Source organism: Lagopus leucura, unplaced genomic scaffold (assembly GCF_019238085.1).
Source record: "Lagopus leucura isolate 7727_CA_CO unplaced genomic scaffold, USGS_WTPT01 Super-Scaffold_100001, whole genome shotgun sequence".
Classification (NCBI taxonomy): Eukaryota; Metazoa; Chordata; class Aves; order Galliformes; family Phasianidae; genus Lagopus; species Lagopus leucura.
In genome coordinates, this window is record NW_024962262.1 from 72,642,823 (window position 1) to 72,662,047 (window position 19,225).

The 19,225-nt window shown below is 39.2% G+C and overlaps 2 protein-coding genes and 1 long non-coding RNA gene across 4 annotated transcripts in view; 1 reads left to right on the plus strand and 2 right to left on the minus strand.

Annotated features, from left to right (window-relative positions):
- Nucleotides 1–430: 430 nt before the first annotated feature.
- Nucleotides 431–5,501, minus strand: RIPPLY3 (ripply transcriptional repressor 3). Its single transcript, XM_042868548.1, has 4 exons — nucleotides 5,392–5,501; nucleotides 4,315–4,384; nucleotides 1,794–1,861; nucleotides 431–578 (listed from the first exon to the last, which is right to left on the minus strand). Exons 1-4 carry the CDS (start codon nucleotides 5,499–5,501, stop codon nucleotides 431–433), a joined length of 396 nt encoding a protein of 131 aa, XP_042724482.1.
- Nucleotides 5,502–12,293: 6,792 nt separating this feature from the next.
- The window catches only part of HLCS (holocarboxylase synthetase), a 115,763-nt gene continuing 108,831 nt past the window's right edge, over nucleotides 12,294–19,225 (plus strand). The window contains exons 1-3 of one of the 2 annotated variants that reach the window (XM_042867988.1): nucleotides 12,294–12,535; nucleotides 15,658–15,810; nucleotides 18,765–18,927. In XM_042867988.1, coding sequence (XP_042723922.1) covers nucleotides 12,305–12,535; nucleotides 15,658–15,810; nucleotides 18,765–18,927 — 547 coding nt within the window. In that variant the 5' untranslated portion in view covers nucleotides 12,294–12,304. Of the gene's footprint in view, nucleotides 12,536–15,067; nucleotides 15,121–15,657; nucleotides 15,811–18,764; nucleotides 18,928–19,225 lie in introns of those variants that run through there. The other variant, XM_042867989.1, reaches the window with a different exon arrangement.
- On the minus strand, nucleotides 13,303–14,647 carry LOC122178069. Its single transcript, XR_006178228.1, has 3 exons — nucleotides 14,612–14,647; nucleotides 13,952–14,005; nucleotides 13,303–13,542 (listed from the first exon to the last, which is right to left on the minus strand). It is a non-coding gene; the product is annotated as an uncharacterized LOC122178069 (long non-coding RNA).

The window sequence follows — 19,225 nt, forward strand, 5'->3', positions numbered from 1 at the left end:
TCACTTCTTACTTAAATTCTTAGAAACATCACGGCTCAAAGCCTTTGGTTTATTTTGGAGCTTTGTATTACATTATTTTGCCCTATAACCAGTCCTATTTTCATGCTGCATGTAAAAGAAAGTAACTAAATGCAATGTTCTTCATGTTCTTAATCCAACTGTTGTTTAAACCAACACAATTGAGAACATTATGATCTTTTAGTAAAGTTTCAGGGTTTTATTTAAAAGTCTTTTGAAACACAAAAGGATTTCCTCTGTTTCCAGTTGCATTGACTCATTCTTATTTAGTTAGCTATAAATAGTCTTCATATGAGCTTTGATGTGCTTCTTTCTTCAGTCAGATGTTTGTACAGACATTCTTGACAGTTCCTTTTAATTCCTTTCTTAATTTTTTAATTATGAATTTGGAAAGGCTAGTAATTTTTAGTTGCTAGGCGGAACTGGTTTCTTCCTCATCTTCTTCAGAGTCAGTGTCATCATTGTAGAAGTGAATTGTCGCTTGTACTGGAAAGTTAGCCAGAACCTTCTCTCCAATGTTATTAAGAAACTTTTGGCATTTGGATTTAGGCAGATAAAGTCTGATAAGAAAGCATATTGAAAGAGAAAAATTAAAATCATGAGACAGCTTACCTAGCTTGGCTATTAAAATCTATTTTTTTTCTTTCTCTGAAGGCAGAAAAATCCTGGGGCTCCTTCTCCTTTAAAATAAGAGTTGCTGACTAAAATGTGCTATTAACTTCAAATTACCTCAGTTGCTTTGTTCATATTTTGTAATATATTTATCTAAGGTCCCTCCATGATAAAATGTTGACAGGGCAGTGATGTGTGCTTGAGATTTTTTGTTTTGTCTTAGCACAGTACATGGACGTGTCCTGTGTGACTGCAAGAAGGCTGAAGAACGTTATGTGATTCTGGAATTAAGATTAAGACACCACATTAAGATTGGGGTGGGTTGCCTCTTGCACAGAGATTGATCTTAGTTTTTTTTTAGTGTCTTCAGCTGGAAGAGATTTATTTCAGAATTACTTTTCTTTTTTTTTTTTTTTTTTTTTAAATCTTGAATGAGTATTAATTTACACTTCAGGTTTTCACCTGTTTTTCCACTAAAGCAAAATTTTGTTTGGTCTTTTTACATATGTTCATGAGGTTTGCATGCATATGTGTACACATCTATTCCTTCATTCCACTTATGCCAGTTTTCAACTAATTTAAAATTTGCTTGTAATAAAGAGGGATTTTCCATTAATTTTCCTCTTGTAATTACAAGTTCACATCAGGAATTTCTGTGTCACTAAACCATACAGAATTTAAATGGGAGTGGAAAGACTTGTAATTCCTCCAAGAATAGGAAATAGAGGAAAAGATTACCTGGAATTCAATTTTTATTAAAGAACAAATTTCAGCAGACTCAAGACAAATATGTGTAACAAATCACACGGCATTAGTATCTGTTCATGTTCACTATCTGGCATTTGTAAATTTGGAATAACATGTAAGATATTATATATTATTATTATGTTATTATATATTATATGGAGATACAAATTAGATTAAGTTAGATGTTTTTATAAGGTGACTTTTTTCTCATTTTCATTACTGGAGTATTCTTTCATGTTCTGTTCAGCCTGGGCATTTTTCCTTGTGGGAAGATAAATATCAACAAATTTTGGTGAGTTGTTAAAATGCACCGTGACAAAAAGACACTCCAGAGACAAAGTAATACTTTTCCCTAGAAGAAATATTTTCTTTCAGCATGTTTTCTTCCCTGAATCGAGTGATGGTATTTAACTCACCTCACTGGATGTTGAAACCCCAGGGCTCCTTTTGATCTAAAATTCGTTAGCTGACCATCTGGTTGTGACTGTAAAGAGACACACTTATGATATAGAATAGGTTAAAAATGAAGATTTCACTCTTTTCTTCTACAAACAACTGTAAAATTATGTGACTATGTTTCTTTCTTTGATATTCTGAGTTTTTTTATTCCGTTGTCCAGATATTATTTGTGCCCGTACGCTGCCCATAGCTGTGCATTTAACAGTTTCAACTTGTATATTGTATGAACCATAAAGCTATGAAGTATTGTACATTCTGCTTAAGGCTGTATAGAATATCTGTTTTTAGATTGGTGGTCTAGTAATGCCACCAAACAGAACTTCAGTGATTGAAAGGATTTTCAGACAGTTTAAGAGACTGGGGGGTTTAAGGTATTATAAAATACGCCTCTATCTATACTAGCCAGCAGATTGGAGGTGGAATGTTCAAGTCTAAGCAAGCTTAGTTGTAATCAGAGATCCCATGAGTGCATTAAGAATCCAACAATTAAGTCAAGAGACAACTGGTATCTGGCATTTCTATTTACTGATTTTAAAAGCAAGCATTTTTGATAGAACAAACTAGGCAGCAAAAATGAATTTTAAATTTCAATACAAAATTTGGCAAATACTAATTTCTTTCAAAATAAGTTCACAGTAATAGTAAGAGCCTGCAAATGTTAACATTACCAAATCCTATTAAGACTGCAAACCTGAAAGCATCTCCCAAAGTCACTGATTCCTATAACTTGGTCTTGTGAACATGTGTTCTCTACCATATCTTAAATAAGACATCTATTACTGTTAGCATAAACTTGACTTCGCATAAATAGTAAAATTTTACCCTGTTGTGGTAGAACTGCTAGTGAAAAGAAGAAAAAACAAAGATGACTTATGCCACTGTCAGAACAATTCATTCGTTTTTCTGAGGAAGTAGGTTTCCAAATGAGTATTTTGATGGGCCCCAAAAAACCCTTTGGTTACAGATCATGCAAGGTATCTTACAGAATTTCCTCTGTACCTTTCATGTCGGCCCTTTTCTCCCATGTCTGCCTGTCTTGTAGCCAACATGTTTTCCTCTCAAGCCTGTTAGGCTGATGTTGGTTTTTAAGCAGAGACTCGTTTACTTTTTTTCCACAGCACCTGATAAAATGGACTCCTGATCTGGCTGAAAATTGTAGTGTGATCGTAATATCTATGTTAAATAATAGACACCATATGCAATTTTTCTCCTTTCATACCTATGTTAAAATTAAAATAGTCTTTTTACTTTTATTGAACCGTTTTTCTGCCATTTTCTGTTCAGAACACATATTTTTAAAAATAATATATGCATTAATTGGTATTTACTAAATACATTGTAAGCATATACTTTCCAGGTTGAAATACAGCATCCTATAACGCCAATTAATCGCAAATCTGATTCAGTCAGAAACCTCAGTAATTTGCTGAAGAAGATGCCTGTTGTTTTCCACAGCTGTGGGATGTACCTATGCATTACTGAGCATCTCCTGTGATAATAGGACAACTCTCATCCTTAGCAAATTTACAGATGCTTTTGGGAATGATGCTGTTCCACAGGTTTTCCCCACAGTTCCTGCCAGGAGCATGGTACTCCAGCAGATCTGTACAGCTATAGCCTCCACCTTCAGGAGACAAAAAGTACACGATAAAAAAGGCATTACATGTATTAGAATGTGTTAGAAATTGTGAACATTTTAAGATTTATGCCAAGGAAAGTTGTTGTCCTAACCTGCTGATCCTTTGGCAAAAAAAAAGTTGAAGATGTAGCCGTGAATCTGATGCTGCAAAAACTCATTAGTATGCTCAAAACTAAGCACTAAAGCACCATTTCAATACTTTTATTTTTTTAAGTTTGCAGTACTGGGACCTATGTTGAATGTGCTTATATCTCTCTTCAGTTTTATCCTCTTAACTAATAAATCTTCCTAAATGAATAAGTAAATATAGTTATTAATTGGTGGGCCTTTCGGAGTTGGAGTTTGCCAATAAGAGCTTTTAAATTGATTCTTCTGTTGATTTTCTATCTGCTTTAGCTATAGCAACATCCCCCTCAAAAGAAAAAATCAATCAATACAACTGTGCACCTGAAGATATTTTTTTTAATTTCACCTCAAAATCATTTTCACTCAAAATTTTTTCTCCCCTGTACAAAATCTCACATATGAATTAAGTGTGGAAATTTCAAACAGAGAATATTCTTATTTTTGTAAAGAAATAAAAACTGATGTTAAACTGTCTTAGTAAGCAGTGTTTTCTGCAGCTAATGATTCTAAATCTGGTACAAAATTAGAGATACTTTTACACATTGCCATGCATGGAGCATCATAATTGGAAACATTTGTCAGTGCTGAAGAAAGTACTTTGAAATTGGAAAAGGAAATGATTAAAAGACCGAGCCTCGCTTGCTGTGTTCAGATAGCTTTCATTTCTGCACCTGTTTTCGATAAGGATTCTTTTCTCCAGAATTTAATCTCACCATTTGTTGATTCTCTGTCATTTCACCATCCCTGGCTGTGGGCATCCAGGGCCTCCATAAAACAGGGCTGCTGAAAGATTAAGATAAAATGGCGTTCCCACAATTAATTCTCTGTGGTAATATCCATAGAGTACCCATAAAATAGTTCTTTTGTTACTGTCTGCTGAAGTCTTTTGAAAAAAAAAAAAAAAAGCAACATGACTTTTTTTTTTTCCTCAACACATTTTGATCACAAAATAGATATATCCCAAGTTGCAAAAGACTTGTTTTGATATGATGAGTCTGATTTCTATGGCAATATTGGTCTGTCTTCTGTATATGATCTCATTAAACAAACTAGATAATCACTTGTACATTTATAACTATGGTAATATTTCCTACTAAAATTTCACAGAAGTATTTTCTATTTATGTACCACTGCTGCAAAATGAAAAGTAACTCTTCATCTTTGGCACTATGTCTAATTAATGATTGCTTATGATCACTGAGTGCCTGATCATTTATTGATTAGACAATGTTAAACTATCATGGGAGATTGGATCTAATTACCATTTTTTTAATAGGGGAAATTGAAAAGTTATATCAGATGCAAAAGCTAAATAAGTTTAAAAAAAAAAACAGTTATTGCAAGCTTATTATTCATTTGCTTTTGTTTAGAAATATATTCTGAAATACTTGACTGAAAAGGATAAAATATCAGAAAAATAAAATATCAGTCCCAAATTAAAAGTTAAAAAAAAAGTTTAAAAAGTTTAAAAAAAAGTTAAACTTTTTTTTGCCTGCTGTTTCTGAAGTTAAAAATTGTGTTTCATTTTCTGCACAAATCTAGAATTACTGCATTCAAATGGTACTTACAGTCTGAGCTTCTTGGCAGTCTTTAAAGTGACCATATTCATGTTCTTTCTGGTGGAATCCATTTACTGATATCTATGATATAGCTGGCAGTCTATTTTAAAGGGAATAGCTACGCTTAGAGACTTCTCTCCATAAAGTGGTTTCCTTTTTTAAGGAAATCCTATTTTTTTCAGTAATTCTGGAGTTTGGAAGGAGTCAGGAGTCTGCCTGTCTCTGCCTTACCTCTCTGGCTGCTCTCTTGGATTGAGTGAGTGTTGCTGGGCATCTCTGGAGCACTGACAGATGTGATCCACTGTAGCCTGGAGCAAGAAATCTACAGCTGCACCCTCCATGGTTTTTGATGATCTAAAGCCTACTGTTTCTGTGGCAGGCTGGCTGCTTGTCTTGGCCTCTCAGCCCCTCCTTTATCTTAACTCCCAAAGCATACTTACCTAAAACAAACATGGCCTCAGGTAAAAGGAAAGAAACATCCTTAATGAGTGTTCTTTTGACTCCTTCAAATAGTTCAAAGATGTTGTTCTCATGTGGTCAGACTCCTGGTGAGAGCAATTATAGAGAAACAGACTATTAAACTTAAGATAGCAAATCACATTGAATATTGTGTCCTTTATCTTTCTGTTGCCATTTTATACTCCTTGTATGACTTGGGAAAATGCATCAGAATCCAGTCTTAAAGAAGTGTAATGGAGACTTGAAGAGAATTTTAATCACAGAGTAAATGTTACAGTGAATGAAATCTTTTCCATCTTTTAACTATAAAACACAAAAAGATACCAAAAATCAGTGATGGTGAGAGGACAGGCCTAGTGCCTGCCTCAGACTCTGGGGATAGTTCTTTAATTTGTTTGCTATTTGATGGAAGGAGAAGAAATTTTATGCCAAGAAAGATTACTTCATCTATCAAGAAATAAGGGTTATGAATACCGTTTCTTTGAGGCAAGTTTTATTTCACAATATGCAATATGCTTTAAATCTACAAAGGCTGGGCACAAACTGTCTTAGTCCAAGCTTTCTTCCCAGTGTTTTCATTTGTATTGAAAATTACTAGTTACCCACTGTATTGTACAGGAGCAATTTATTACTTGATATGTAACATTATCTGTTCTCATTGTTAAGGTTCATTGCAACAGTTATTTGTTTTCTTTATTTTGCAACTACTGCAGAGATGCAAGTGGATTGTAAGAGCCTTTTGCTGAATTATTTTTCCTGTGGTGCTGCTTACACATTGGCAACAAAAAGAACAGATTGATCTACCAAGCATAATTGCTTTATGCTGTCAACTTTCTTTCCAGACTGAGAAAAATGATTTTGTTTACTGAACATGGAATATCCATTGATTATTTGATACAAATTAGGTCCCTTCTAGCCGACTGAGCTGGAGAAGCCACCAAAATGGTCATTTTGTGTGGACACTGAAAATTCTTTGTAGGAGACAGGTTCTTATTACATAAACCTTCATGGCCCTTTCTCAAGCTCTGATACAGCTGAGGGTAGCACATGTTCAGTCAACATGAAAGGGCAGGACTCACAAATGAGGACCACTGGATATGCTTTCTTGAAAGACTTCATTTTCCACTGAAATGGTTCTGTATTAGAAGGCATAACTTGGCACATGGGATTTTTGCTTCTAATTAAATATCCTTTGTCCATCAGGGAAGAGATTAAGTCATATTTGAAAGACTAATTTTCTTACATTGATGCAAGTTGTACAGTTGTTATTAGCTACTTGACTGATAAAAATAATAGCATTGCAGTTGTACTTTTGTTTTTGAAGTAGCCTTGAGTAACATTTTCTGTGATTTGATTTATTGAACTCCAACTTTTGCATTAATTTTCTGCACTTTTGTAACAGCCATTCCTGCTGTGACTACTAGATACAGTTTAAACTCAAAGATCAAATCACTTAAACTCTCTTGTGGAAAGCACTGAAAATATGGATTAGGAAATTCTCAGTCAACACCTACTCTGTCCTGTGTTTAAATGCTTTGTAGAATTTGTAAATCTATAACTAAGTAAAAAAAGACGCAAAGAAGAAAACATATGTATAATCTTTATAAGTTTTAACATTTATGTATCAAAATCAGTACAATTATTGGAATAAGCAATGTGGTGAGTAATGTTCAAATAACAAATTGTATGTTAAATAGTAACATGGTTACTAAGAAAAAAATGGCGAACTTTATAAGTAACCTAAATTATAACTGACTATCTTGCTAAATTACTGTCTTAAATATACATATATAATTGCATCAACTTAGTTTTGTTAGATCAAATTTAGCTTGATAGTCAAAAAGGAAGTGTTCATTACACAACTGATGCTTACAGTCCCAATCTTGCAATCGGATCCACATGTGAGGATAATTGATTTGTAGTTCTAGACAGAAGCTGCCAACAAGGGTATTAGCGCAGAACTGGAGCCTGAGCTACTAAAATACAGATCTCTGTAATATACAAAGTTATCAAATAAATCTGTTGATAAAGCCCTGCAAGACCAAGTCTGCTACAAATTAAAAAACAAACAAGAAAAACTTTTGTTAATGAAACTGTAATATAAACTAATGTAACTCTTGGTAACATTGTAGAAAAATATAAGTTAATATTTTGCTGGAGATTTGCTGGACAAAAAGCTGGACATGAGCCAGCAGAGAGAGCTGCTCAGAAGGCCAACAGTATCCTGGGCTACACCAAAAGAGGGGTGGGCAGAAAGGAGAGGGAGGTGATTGACCCCCTCTGCTCTGCCCTCATGAGGCCCCATCTTGAGTACTGCGTCTAGACGGGGGCCCCCCACACAAGAAGTATGGGGAGCTGTTGGAGCAGATCCAGAGGAGGGCACAAAGATGAACAGAAGGCTGGTGCACCTCTCCTTTGAAGACAGGTTGAGGGAGCTGGGCTTGTTTTGTCTGGAGAAGGACGCGGGGAGATCTCATTGCGGCCTCCCCAACACTTGAAGGGAGCTTATAAACAGGGGGGAGACTGACTTTTTACATGGTCTGATAGTGGTAGGACAAGGAGGAATGGCTTTAAACTAAAAGGGGGAAATTTAAGTTAGATATTAGGAGGAAATTATTTCCCCAGCAGGCAGTGAGGTGCTGGCACAGCTGCCCAGAGAAGCTGTGGTGCCCCATCCCTGGAGGTGCTCAAGGCCAGGTTGGATGGGGCCCTGAGCAGCAGAGTTGGTGGGGGGCAGCCCTGCCCATGGCAGGGGTTGGGGTGGATGGGCTTTGGGCTCCCCTCCAGCTTAAGCCCTATCACTGCACTGCCTTATAAGATCTCGCTCTAGATTTCCTGTAGGCCTCCTTTAGGTACTGAAAGGAACAACTGTATCTTGAAATATACTTAAATTCAATTCGAGGAGCTGTATTTGGCAAAGGAAAGAAAATACTGATACTGTTATCTCTTTTTCCCAGAAGCAGGGATTATTTTTCACACTTCTAATACTTACTGAGAGTAACTTTGGTAGATCTGATCTGATTTTAAAGAAATTTGGGACAGCATATCAAGAGAGAAATGGACCATAAGATAAATATTTTGTGTTTTTGTGGGAAACTCGTTTTACTCAGTTATTATTTTTTTTTTAAATGAAAGCACATATGCATTTGCAAGAATAAATAATATGCAGAATGAATTGCTGCAGACAGGAGACAGGATAACTCTACAGCATTTACAGATTTATATATTAGCTGGTGTTAAACATATCATAAAAACATTTGGAGCCATTAATAGCATACAAAGCTCCTCAGAAATGAATTGAAAGTCATTCATGAAGCACATCAGAGCTATTTTCATAATACTCATTTTAAAGTGGGGGGGGGAAGGCTTCTTAACATTTTATGTTCCATGGCAGTGCAGGCTTCCTGTTCTGAGTCATATGGGAGAGCCTAGATGGACTTAACCCCTCCAGACTGAAGCTGGTCTTTCTGTCACATTTGGAAGGGGTTATTTCCTCCCTGTCTGCAGGCAGAAATTAGAAATTTAGCTTATTGCCTTTATTCAGAATTTACCTCATTTTCTTTGTAAACCATTTCACATCTCTGCGTGTCTGTTTTCTACATCTTGCAACATCTTTCTGTGAACTGTGCTCAGTGAAAGGGTAGATAACAGCAGGACAAGGGTAAATGGTTATAAGTCGAGGAAGGGAAGATTTAGATTGGATGTCAGGGGGAAGTTCTTTACTATGAGAGTGGTGAGGTGCTGGCACAGGCTGCCCAGAGAGGTTGTGGATGCCACATCCTTGGAGGTGCTCAAGGCCAGGTTGCATGGGGCCTTGGGCAGCCTGGTTTAGTATTAAATGGGGTCCCTGCATGTGGCAGAGGAGTTGGAGATTCATGATCCTTGAGGTCCCTTCCAACCTGGGCCATTCTGCGATTCTGTGTGGAAAAAAAAGGCAAGTGTTAAGTCTGAGAGCTAATATTACGCACTGTTCCTTTTCAAGGTTTCCTTCCACTCTCCTTTATGGGGAAACTGACATGCTTATTTTAGGATATCTATTTTAGTAAATATCCTAGCATGTTCATGGCCTTGATTTCATAACAATACAAAAATGTTTCCCAATATAAAATACTTAACATTTTAACCAGAGCTTTTCACGATTAAGTCTAAGCTACACTACGATCAAAATCTGAATACCTACAGCAACTTTATGGCTTCAAATTATTCTCATTGAGAATATTCCAACATTTCACTGTCTTCAAATAGTGACTGCATGTATATTTCTCTGCTTTAGGTTCTCTTGGGTAACAAAATTTTTACTCAGTTTTCTCATGCACTCATGAAATTTTCCTGAGCAAAGGATCCCAAACAAATAGAGAAATAAATAAAAATCTAGTTGATCATATTCAGTACTGTCATTGAATACAGAGGGATTAAACGAAATATGTTGCTCATCGTGCAAAGGTTATATAAACAGTTGTGTTTTGCAGTGTGCTCTGAAGGTCAGCAATGTGGGTACTAGTGAACTATTACAGAGAAAGTGAATTCCAAAGCTAAGAGCTTTCTTTTGAGGCTGTGTATACTTTGCTTGTTTTCCTTCTTTTGATGTGCCTGTCTAAGTATTTTGACTTCCCCTGTAAGATAAAGCCACATAAAGAAACAGCGTATAATGGAAAATTGTGACTACTAGAGACTTTGTTGCCCTGTCTATAGAATATATACAGGGAATATAGCAGCAGAGCCACCACGCTGATACTTTTTCGGCTTGAAATGAAGGGAGGGAGCTGTTTAAATTGTTTGATCATTCAACTGAAACTGTTAACCGTTTCAGGCATGCTCTGTGGAAATCAAAATTATGTCAGAGATTTCTGCTATTTTGGATAAGCTTTCACTATGCGTGCAGATTTAAAAAAAGAAAAAGGTTGTCATGGTGCTATAGTTCTCATGGTGTTTTTGATTTTTTTTTTTTTTCTCCCATGCCAAAATGCACAGGTCCATTGTGTTCCTTGTTTATCAAAAATGCCACTGTGATGTTGATAGTGACCCTTTTAGAACACTGTGGTTTTAGAATAGCTATTTTAGTAAATTTGAGTGCATACCAGGCCTTGAGTTCAGAATAGTAAAAAAGAATGTAGCTTCGTGTTCTGTTAAGGAAATGCTTGTTACGTATCATCCAGGTGCATTCACATTGGTGCCATTATTTCTATTAGCCTTTTTACATTTTCTTCTCTTTTTCCCCTCTCCCTTTTTACTCATGCACTGAATACCCACTGGGATCAAGCTGATCATAGAATCACAGAACATCCTGAGTTGGAAGGAACTTATAAGGATAAGTGACTCCAAATCCTCACTCCAAATATCAGCACACAAAAATCACATAATATGTCTCAGAGCGTTGTCCAGACACTTCTTTAACTCTGGCAAGTGCCATGCCCACCGCCCTGTAGTGCAGCCCCTTTCCCTGACCCCCAGCTGCCCTCCTCTGACGCAGCTCCATGCCGTTCCCTCGGGCCCTGTCGCTGTCACACAGAGCAGAGCTCAGCGCTGCCCCTCCGCTCCCTGTGAGGAGCTGCAGCCGCCATCAGGCCTCCCCTCAGCTTCTCTGATCTGGGCTGAGCACAGCGAGGGGTCTCAGCCGCTCCTCATACATTTTTCCCTCTACAAAATTCACCATCTCAGTAACTTTCATGCCTGTGCCAGAGGAGCAGCAGATACCTTGTGTAAGTTGTTTTGGCTTCCTGTGTAGTGGCAAGCTGTGTCTGTAGCACATGGCACATGCACATGGTGTCATTTTATTCCCCAACACACTCTTCTTCATCAGTTCAACAACAGGCCCCTTGGGATACTGATTTCATGTTTCTCATTTGGTGATATGGTCAAATCAGATGAAAACAAGTGTGTCACCTTGTTGCTGCTGTACTCTTTGGTGGCTGTCCTGTTGCACAGATGGGACCTGAGGTCCATCGCTCCACCTTATCACAGATAGGAACATGAGACATGCAGGGCTGCATAGCGGAGCTCATAACCTGCAATGCTACACTGCTAAGTAGAATCATACAATCACAGAATCTTTAGTTCTTTACTATGAGTGGTGAGGTGCTGGAACAGGCTGCCTAGAGAGGCTGTGGATGCCCCGTCCCTATAGGCCAGGTTCAAGGCCAGGTTGGATGGGGCCCTGGGCAGCCTGGTGTAGTATTAAATGGAGAGGTTGGTGGCCCTGCATATGGCAAGTGGGGTTAGAATTTGATGATCCTTGAGATCCCTTCCAACCCTGGCCATTCTGTGATTCTGTGAATCACAGGGTAGCTGGGGTCAGAAGAGACCTCAAGGATAACCTTTTTTTTTATTATTGATTTTTTTTCCTTGCCATGTTGTTCTAAGCACAATCTCGCATACTCCGTGGCATGAAAAACCGCTCCCACCCAACAGCACGCGCTAACAGACCGCGAAGCGCCTCAGCCGGCCGCGAGGACAGACCGCTATAGCCTCGCTCACCTCCTCCCGCCGCCGGCAACCAATCAGAATGGTCTATGGCAACCAATCAGATCGGCCGACGGCTCGCCCAGCCGGTTCGCCCCTTTCTGTCTGGCGGACGGGGCTCGGGGGGAGAGCAAGGCGGTAGGAGGGCGGGGCGGGAGGCGGGGCGGAGGCTCCGCTAGGCGCTCGCCGGCCGGTGGAGGCGGGGCTGGGCGGGGGGACGCCCGCCATGCTGATCACGCTCTGCTACCTCTACCTATGGGCGCGCTGGGGGCCTTGCTCGGCCGCACTCATCCGCCGCACCGTGCGCCGCCTACACCGCTCCCGTTGCTCCTTCACCTTCTGCTGCTCCGCCGGCCCTGCGGCGCCTCCGACTTATCTTCCGCTCAGGCCGGCACCGCCCGAAGAGCGAGTCTGCCTCAGGATAGGAAACAAAGTCTTCTTCACGGACGAGACGCAGGTACGTGCGAGGGAGGGAGAAACGAGGGACGGCGGCCTCCTCCGTTAACGCGATCCCGAAGGAGGAGCGAGCGTCCGCTCCCCTGGCTGTGCCGCGCTGTCCTCGCCCGTCAGTGGCCGAGCCTCGCCAGTACGGCTTTTATTATGGAAAACTGCCTGCTTCTCTGGACTCTGAACGTTACCTCGGGTGAGGAAAACGCGATGCGAAAAACGCCATCGCGTTGGTACAGATGGGCAGCGGTGGAAGAGAAGCACGCAGTACCTGGAGGAGTTCCGCTTAGTTTCAGTTTTACTTTAGGATACGGTAAGCTCGCTGTCAGCCTTGCAGGCTCAGAAATGGAACTCCTTGGGCACCGCTCCTCCCTACGGGTCACCTGATTTATTTGAATTAAGATTGGGATTATCTGTAACTAAATGCCTGAGTAAGGCTGAGGGCAGGTATCATCTTGCCCGTGTCCCCTGCCCCCCGTTTTTTTTCCCCCCGATTTTCAGAATTGTTCATGTGCTTGTGAAAGTTATTTCAGTTACTACACATTTTACATAAGTGAGTATTACAGAAATCATAGAAACACTAGGGTTTGAAAAGGACCACGATGATCATCTAGTTTCAACCCCCCTGCCACAGACAGGATCGCCAACCACTGTATATTTATGATACGTGTTGTTGGCTAAGGCTTTTCCAGAGGCAGGAAAGCTGATTTTTGGGTGGCCCTGTGCAGAGCCTAGAGTTGCACTTAATGACCCTTGTGGCTTCATTCCAACTCGAGATAATTCTATGAAGTTAAGTGCTCTGCAAGGCCGGTTTCAGTGCAGTGCAAGCAAAGGTGCAAATGGAATGGATTCAAAAGGAGTTTCTTGCAATCCAATGATTGAACTATTTCATACTTAGAAGAGATGGTGGCAGCATCTCTCACAGGGCAGTTAAGCAGTTGTTAAGTCCTTGAGAACAAAATCAAGTATTTTTTCCATGTCTTCAGAGAAGTTCTATGTAAATGGCAGAGTCCTGTGCTGTAATGAACATAAAGAGCAGAGTTCTGTGTAAGCAGTGGAAAGTTCTGTGTAAATGTGAAATATGAAATCATATTTCAACAAGTTCATGCTTTGCTCCATTTCCGCTCATGTCTAATATAGCTTCTCCCAGTCCTTGCATACTAAGCACATTTCTTTTTGTCTGCTACGCTCTAAATGCAAACTGACTTCATAAGCTTGTCAGTTTCTGTTTGTGCAAGTTAGGAAAATCTCAAAGGAATTGCATTTTGGCTTGATGTTTGACATAAAGTCAATGCTCTTATTCACAGTGTATTTGTCTCTTAAAAAAGTGCTTTGGAAGTTATGAGCTGTATTTGCTGGATTGCCTGTGCAAAAGGCCTGCCGCCCTACACCCTGTTCCTGTGAAACATGAGGGTTCTGACTTAACTGTATTACAGACAGAGGCAGTATTGCTGTGGAATGCTGCATCATCCATTGAACACTGGAAGAAAAAAAAAAAACAAAAAAAAAAAAAAACTATCATGCTTTTGCCCTCTAGAAAGCTAGCTGAGCTACACTGGTTTCTAAATAGCAACCTAATAAGTTTCTTTCTTCCCCCTCCTCCGCCCAGTTAATCAAACTGAACATCTAAGGTAATACAAAACTTCAATAGTTTGGCTCACTTTCCTGGGGAAGGTAGAAGTGTTTATTTTTGCAGCTTCCATGCTCAGAAAAGCTGGTTGGATGGCAAGCTAGCCAGATTGTCCTCTTGAAGTTAAGTTATACAAAGAAATCTTAATACTGCAGTGTTTCTATTTACATGTGGAATCATATCTATGTGTGGTATGTTCTATGGAAATTTTCTCACGCTTCTACATAGAGTTACTAAAGGAATACAAAGCTGTGTTTCTAGTATAGTGGTACTAAAATAGCTATTTCTTTTACTATTTACAACTTTTAAAATATGGTGGGAAAAATAATGTCAGTACAGTATCGTACAATTAACAAATGTACAGTTAGAAGAGTGACATGGTTAGGATGGTATTTTACAGGTTTATAGTTAAGAAGATTATTGTGGTAGAGAGACAACATAAAATGAAATGCTCACCCATGTCTTCAGCTCACAGTATAAAATTCCACAAGGAGGAATCTCCAGAAGAGATCCTTTCCCAATGACAGTCAGCCCTTTAATGGGGTCTAGGAGAGGTGCAGCCAGGCTCCACTCCTTCTGGTCACACAGCTGAATTGCCTTCACCTGTGCTCCCAGGGCTGACTCAGTTCTTGCCTCAGGTGATCAATCAGTGGTTCAGGCCATGACTCAATAGTTCCCATACACATACCTACATTTCGTACTGATTTTTAGGAGGCTGTACACCTCCACAAAAATAAAACTATTTATACATAACAGGCTTTACAAAAGAATTCTTAGAACTATAAGTTAGCTATCCTGAATATTAGACCCATGTAATATACAGTCTTTAGGTTATTTATGGCTCATAGTCTGATGGATCTTTTGGCAGATGGATGTAGAGACAGTGTGTTCTACTTATCTGGGGGACTGTGTTTCTTGGACAACTGTTACCTAACTGTAATGATTGCCATCTGAACGCTAGCCAGGTAATGGCACTGTGCTGACTGAGTGTGTGTGCTGTGTTATGACTGCCTACTCAGTCTCTATGAAAGCTCAAAGCAGTGCTCTTCTGCCATCAGGAACCAGCACTGAGATGGGAGAAGGAGGCAGGGCAGCCTGCAGTGTGAGAGAGGAGGATTGGATTGAATGAAACATACTGCCAATGGCAGAGTCCAATGGCAAGTGACCCAAGAAGGTCTCAGTGCCAATAGCACAGCTGTCTTCAGTGGCCCACTCAGCTGTATGCTTCTACTTTAAGGTTGAATGCTAGCATCTGAGTTGTCTTGAAAGCTGATCCATTTTTGTAGATGATCCATTTTTATTGTACTTTTAATATGTCCCTTCTTAATGGTTCAGGATGATTTCCCTTTTTTGCTTATGGAAGTTCTCTTCCTTGCGAAACTGTGGAGACTGTTCATGTAAAGCTGAAGAGTTAGATTTGAATTTGGCCTGGGGAAAATTCAAAAAAGAATTATTAAATCAGATGTTCCATTTAGAGACTTTCCCTTTCCTGTTTCTTTCAGCTCCTCGATGATTTAAACAGATGGAGTCTACTTCTCATTTCTCCTCTTATTTATCCTGATAAGTTACTAGAAGCGGAACATATAGCTTTTGTAACAGAAAGTGTTTCAGCTCAGGCAGATAACTTGCAGAAATTATCTGTGTCTTCAAAAGAGGTAAGCACTTCTCTTTGTTTTATGTAAAGAAAGTAGTAGTGCAAAGTCTAGCATTGATATGCACATAGAATTAAGCATAACTCTAAATGCTTGAAGGAATAAATCAATCACAGATTTTATACACTTATAATGTTATTGGGAATAAAAATGTAATCTAGTCATTAAACAATCACTTTTAATACTCAAGTTCTATTTTTTACTTCAAATAAATGTATCAACATTTGATATTAAATACATTTTGATAATTTTTTCAAAGTCTATTGAAGTGAGGCCACAGTCAAATTCTTAATTTCTTTGCTTTTCTATAAAATGCAGTTGGGAAATGGTAATGATTCTTGTTTGAAATTCACAAATAACGTTTGACCTGTAATTCATAATACTGAAAAACGTTGTTGAGTTACAGAATGGACCTCATTGCTCACTGACGCAAGGAGAGAAGAGATAGAAAGCCATGCATGCATTACTGGGTGATTGCTGGAATAGCATAGAATTGACAGAGTCCTCCACTAAACAGCTTACGCCACAAGCTAGGACTGCTACCCGGAGGGGCTAATTAGGTGTCCTCCCGAATTGTCCCTACTTAGCACTCCACAGAATCATCTGTCATTCTTACTTTCTGGCATCAGGTTACCAGGTTGTTAAAGATGCGGTTGCATCTGTAAGTAATTATGGTTCATCAGTTACCTTGGATGAGAAGCATGCATTTTCCAAGCAACTTGTTCTGAGAGGTGATATGGGAGACCTCTGCTGCAGTGAACACAGAGAGCAAAGTGTCTGGTGACTTACCTGCCCTGGTAAGAATGCAGGAACAGAAGGACAGGCTGTGAATGGGAATGATTCTGGATGACTGCAACCTGATTTTAGTACCCTCTGTAGGCCTTTGAATTGAGAACAAAGCATGCTAATGGAATCATAGAGTCACAGAATGGCCTGGGTTGACAAGGACCACAATGATCATCCAGTTTCAACCCCCTGCTGTGTGCAGGGTCACCAACCACCAGACCAGGCTGCCCAGAGCCACATCCAGCCTGGCCTTGAATGCCTCCAGGGATGGGGCATCCATAGCCTCCTTGGGCAACCTGTTCTAGTGCCTCACCACCCTCTGCGTGAAAAACTTCCTCGTAGTATCTAACCTAAACCTCCTCTGTCTCAGTTTAAAACCATTCCCCCTTGTCCTATCACTATCCACCCTCATAAGCAGTCAGACTGTGAGGACTGGAGGTACTAGAAGTTTGTTCTGAACTGAAACCTTTCTTGCTGAAGCCTATTGACCCTCGTCCCAGCTGGCCTCATAGCAGTAGCCACACTAGCTGGTTTGTAGATGGCTTTTTTTTTTTTTTTTTTTGGTCTTTGATGTAAGTTAGTGGAAGCCATCCAGGGGGTTCTGCTTGTAGGAAATAAATTAGAGAGGATACCTGTTGTTTTGCTTCTACCTTGTCTCAGTGTGCACCTGGACAGTACTGGCCCATCTCAGGCAGAGGGATAAGGGAAATTTATATCACAGGTCCACAAAAGCAACATCTGGATTGAAGCACTGATTTGCTGTTCTTTTGAGGTTTTTCATTAGGCAGAGTTGTGGGTTGTTGTTTTGTGTGTGTGTGTTTTAATCTTGCTGATTTGTCTGTTTGCATTTTCTTTAGAATGAAAAAAGGGATTCTTCTACAGACATTAACAATTAATTTATCAAACTGAAAAACAATAATCCAGATAAAAGACTGAAATTTAAGTGGAAAAGGACTGATGTTTTATTTTGTTTGTTTATTATTTTTCTGTGTAAGTGTAACTTCCAGAAGTGATTTTGGCTGCTACCTCTGGCAGCTAACTTTCAACATAGGCAGGGACTATAAGAATAGATTATTCCTGTGGCCTACAAGAATGTCTTGACAGAAAGATGTTTTTTGAACAGCTGTCAGTGATCTGTCACTGGTTTCTGCTGAAACTGAGATGGATGCATAAAGCAGGAGTATAAATAGTTTGTAAGAGCTAGCCTTTTGTTCTGTATTATGACAGAATTTTGATGAGAATTTCTAATCACAGCAGGAAAGCCTGGCTGGTTTGAAACAGTTCTCTTAGGGCATTTGTCCTGTTCTGGATTGTTGCATTAGCAGAATTTCAGGTCATATGTCTTGGCAGTAGCCTAACTTTGAGAGGTTCTTTTGTTTATTCACTTTATTCATACTAGACAGCAGTAACTAGTTTTTACTTATTAGTATGCCTAACGTTCTACTTGGTGCCATGAAGAAAAAGTATCAATATATTCTCGCAATTTACAGGTGATGTGGATGTTAGCTGCTTGTGTGTGTTCTCTGGGTAAGAAAGGATGTCTTTAAAATGTTATTATTCTTAACTTCCACCATAGGGAATAGCCCAGAGTCACATGATGAAGAGAGGGGCTGTGGAAGAGTTGGCTTGAATGGCATGCAAAGGAGGAGAAGAGATTAAAGTTTTTGTAGACACGAAAGCAGTGTACTCTAAGAATTCTTAGGTACCTTGTGTGTCTAGACTGGTTGCCCTTTTGTTGAATTTCTGGGTAAAGAGACGTGGCAGCAGCACAGCACTGGAAGAAAAAGCTGATCAGGAGTAGTGGGTGATGTGCATATATTTGGGTTTAACAAACCTTCTCTGAGAGGAGAAGTCCAAGTGTTCCCATTATGCTTTTCTAGGGACCAGGATTCTCGATGTACCAAGCAACTTAAACCTTGTATACTTACTTAATGCTTCTGATAAAATAGTTTTGTTATTTTTGACACTTGAATTTGCCAGTTGTGCTGGTCTGCTTTTGTAATATCCCTGTGGCTCTGCCTGTTGTTGTGATATTTTTCCATACCAGAATCTTTAGAAAAGGCAGTTCTCAACTCTGCAGTTGATCTTGCAAAAACATAATACTGTTGGTATATTTTATATTTTTCTGTAGCCTTTTCAAACTGAAAAACATGCATGTGGTTTATTCTTAGATTGTGAAGTGGTCTGACTATTGTTCACCGTTGGCCTATAAACCTGGGGAACCATATAAGTTAATTGCTGAAGCAAGTGTAGATAATTTCAGTAACCTTGGAATAGCATTCATGGAAGACAGGCTTCAAATGGATAACGGAATGGTTCCATGCAAGATTGTTTGTGAGTATTTTCACATATTTGTTTTTAATGATAAAATGTGTTTGTTTTAGAGCTGTGTATATGATCTTAATATCTACATAAATAAGCATTTGGCCTTATGGCATTGGAGATGGATTCAATCAGTTTTTGCTTATTTTGACTTGTGGTAAGGAGGTTGCTCTGGAAGTATTGCCTCCTACTTACTTCCATGGAAACTATAACAGATACAAACAGCACAATAACACTATTTGATAGAGCAGATTCTCAGCTACAAAACATTATTTCTCAACACACCACCATTATCTATACATTTTCATCA

Coding starts and splice junctions, on each gene's coding strand:
- RIPPLY3 (XM_042868548.1), bottom strand. CDS start 5,501: ATGGAGGGTGCAGCTGTAGATTTCTTGCTCCAGGCTACAGTGGATCAC. Junction 4,385..5,391: donor CCAAGAGAGCAGCCAGAGAG/GTAAGGCAGAGA, acceptor TTAATCTTTCAG/CAGCCCTGTTTTATGGAGGC. Junction 579..1,793: donor GGGTTTCAACATCCAGTGAG/GTGAGTTAAATA, acceptor CTTTCTTATCAG/ACTTTATCTGCCTAAATCCA.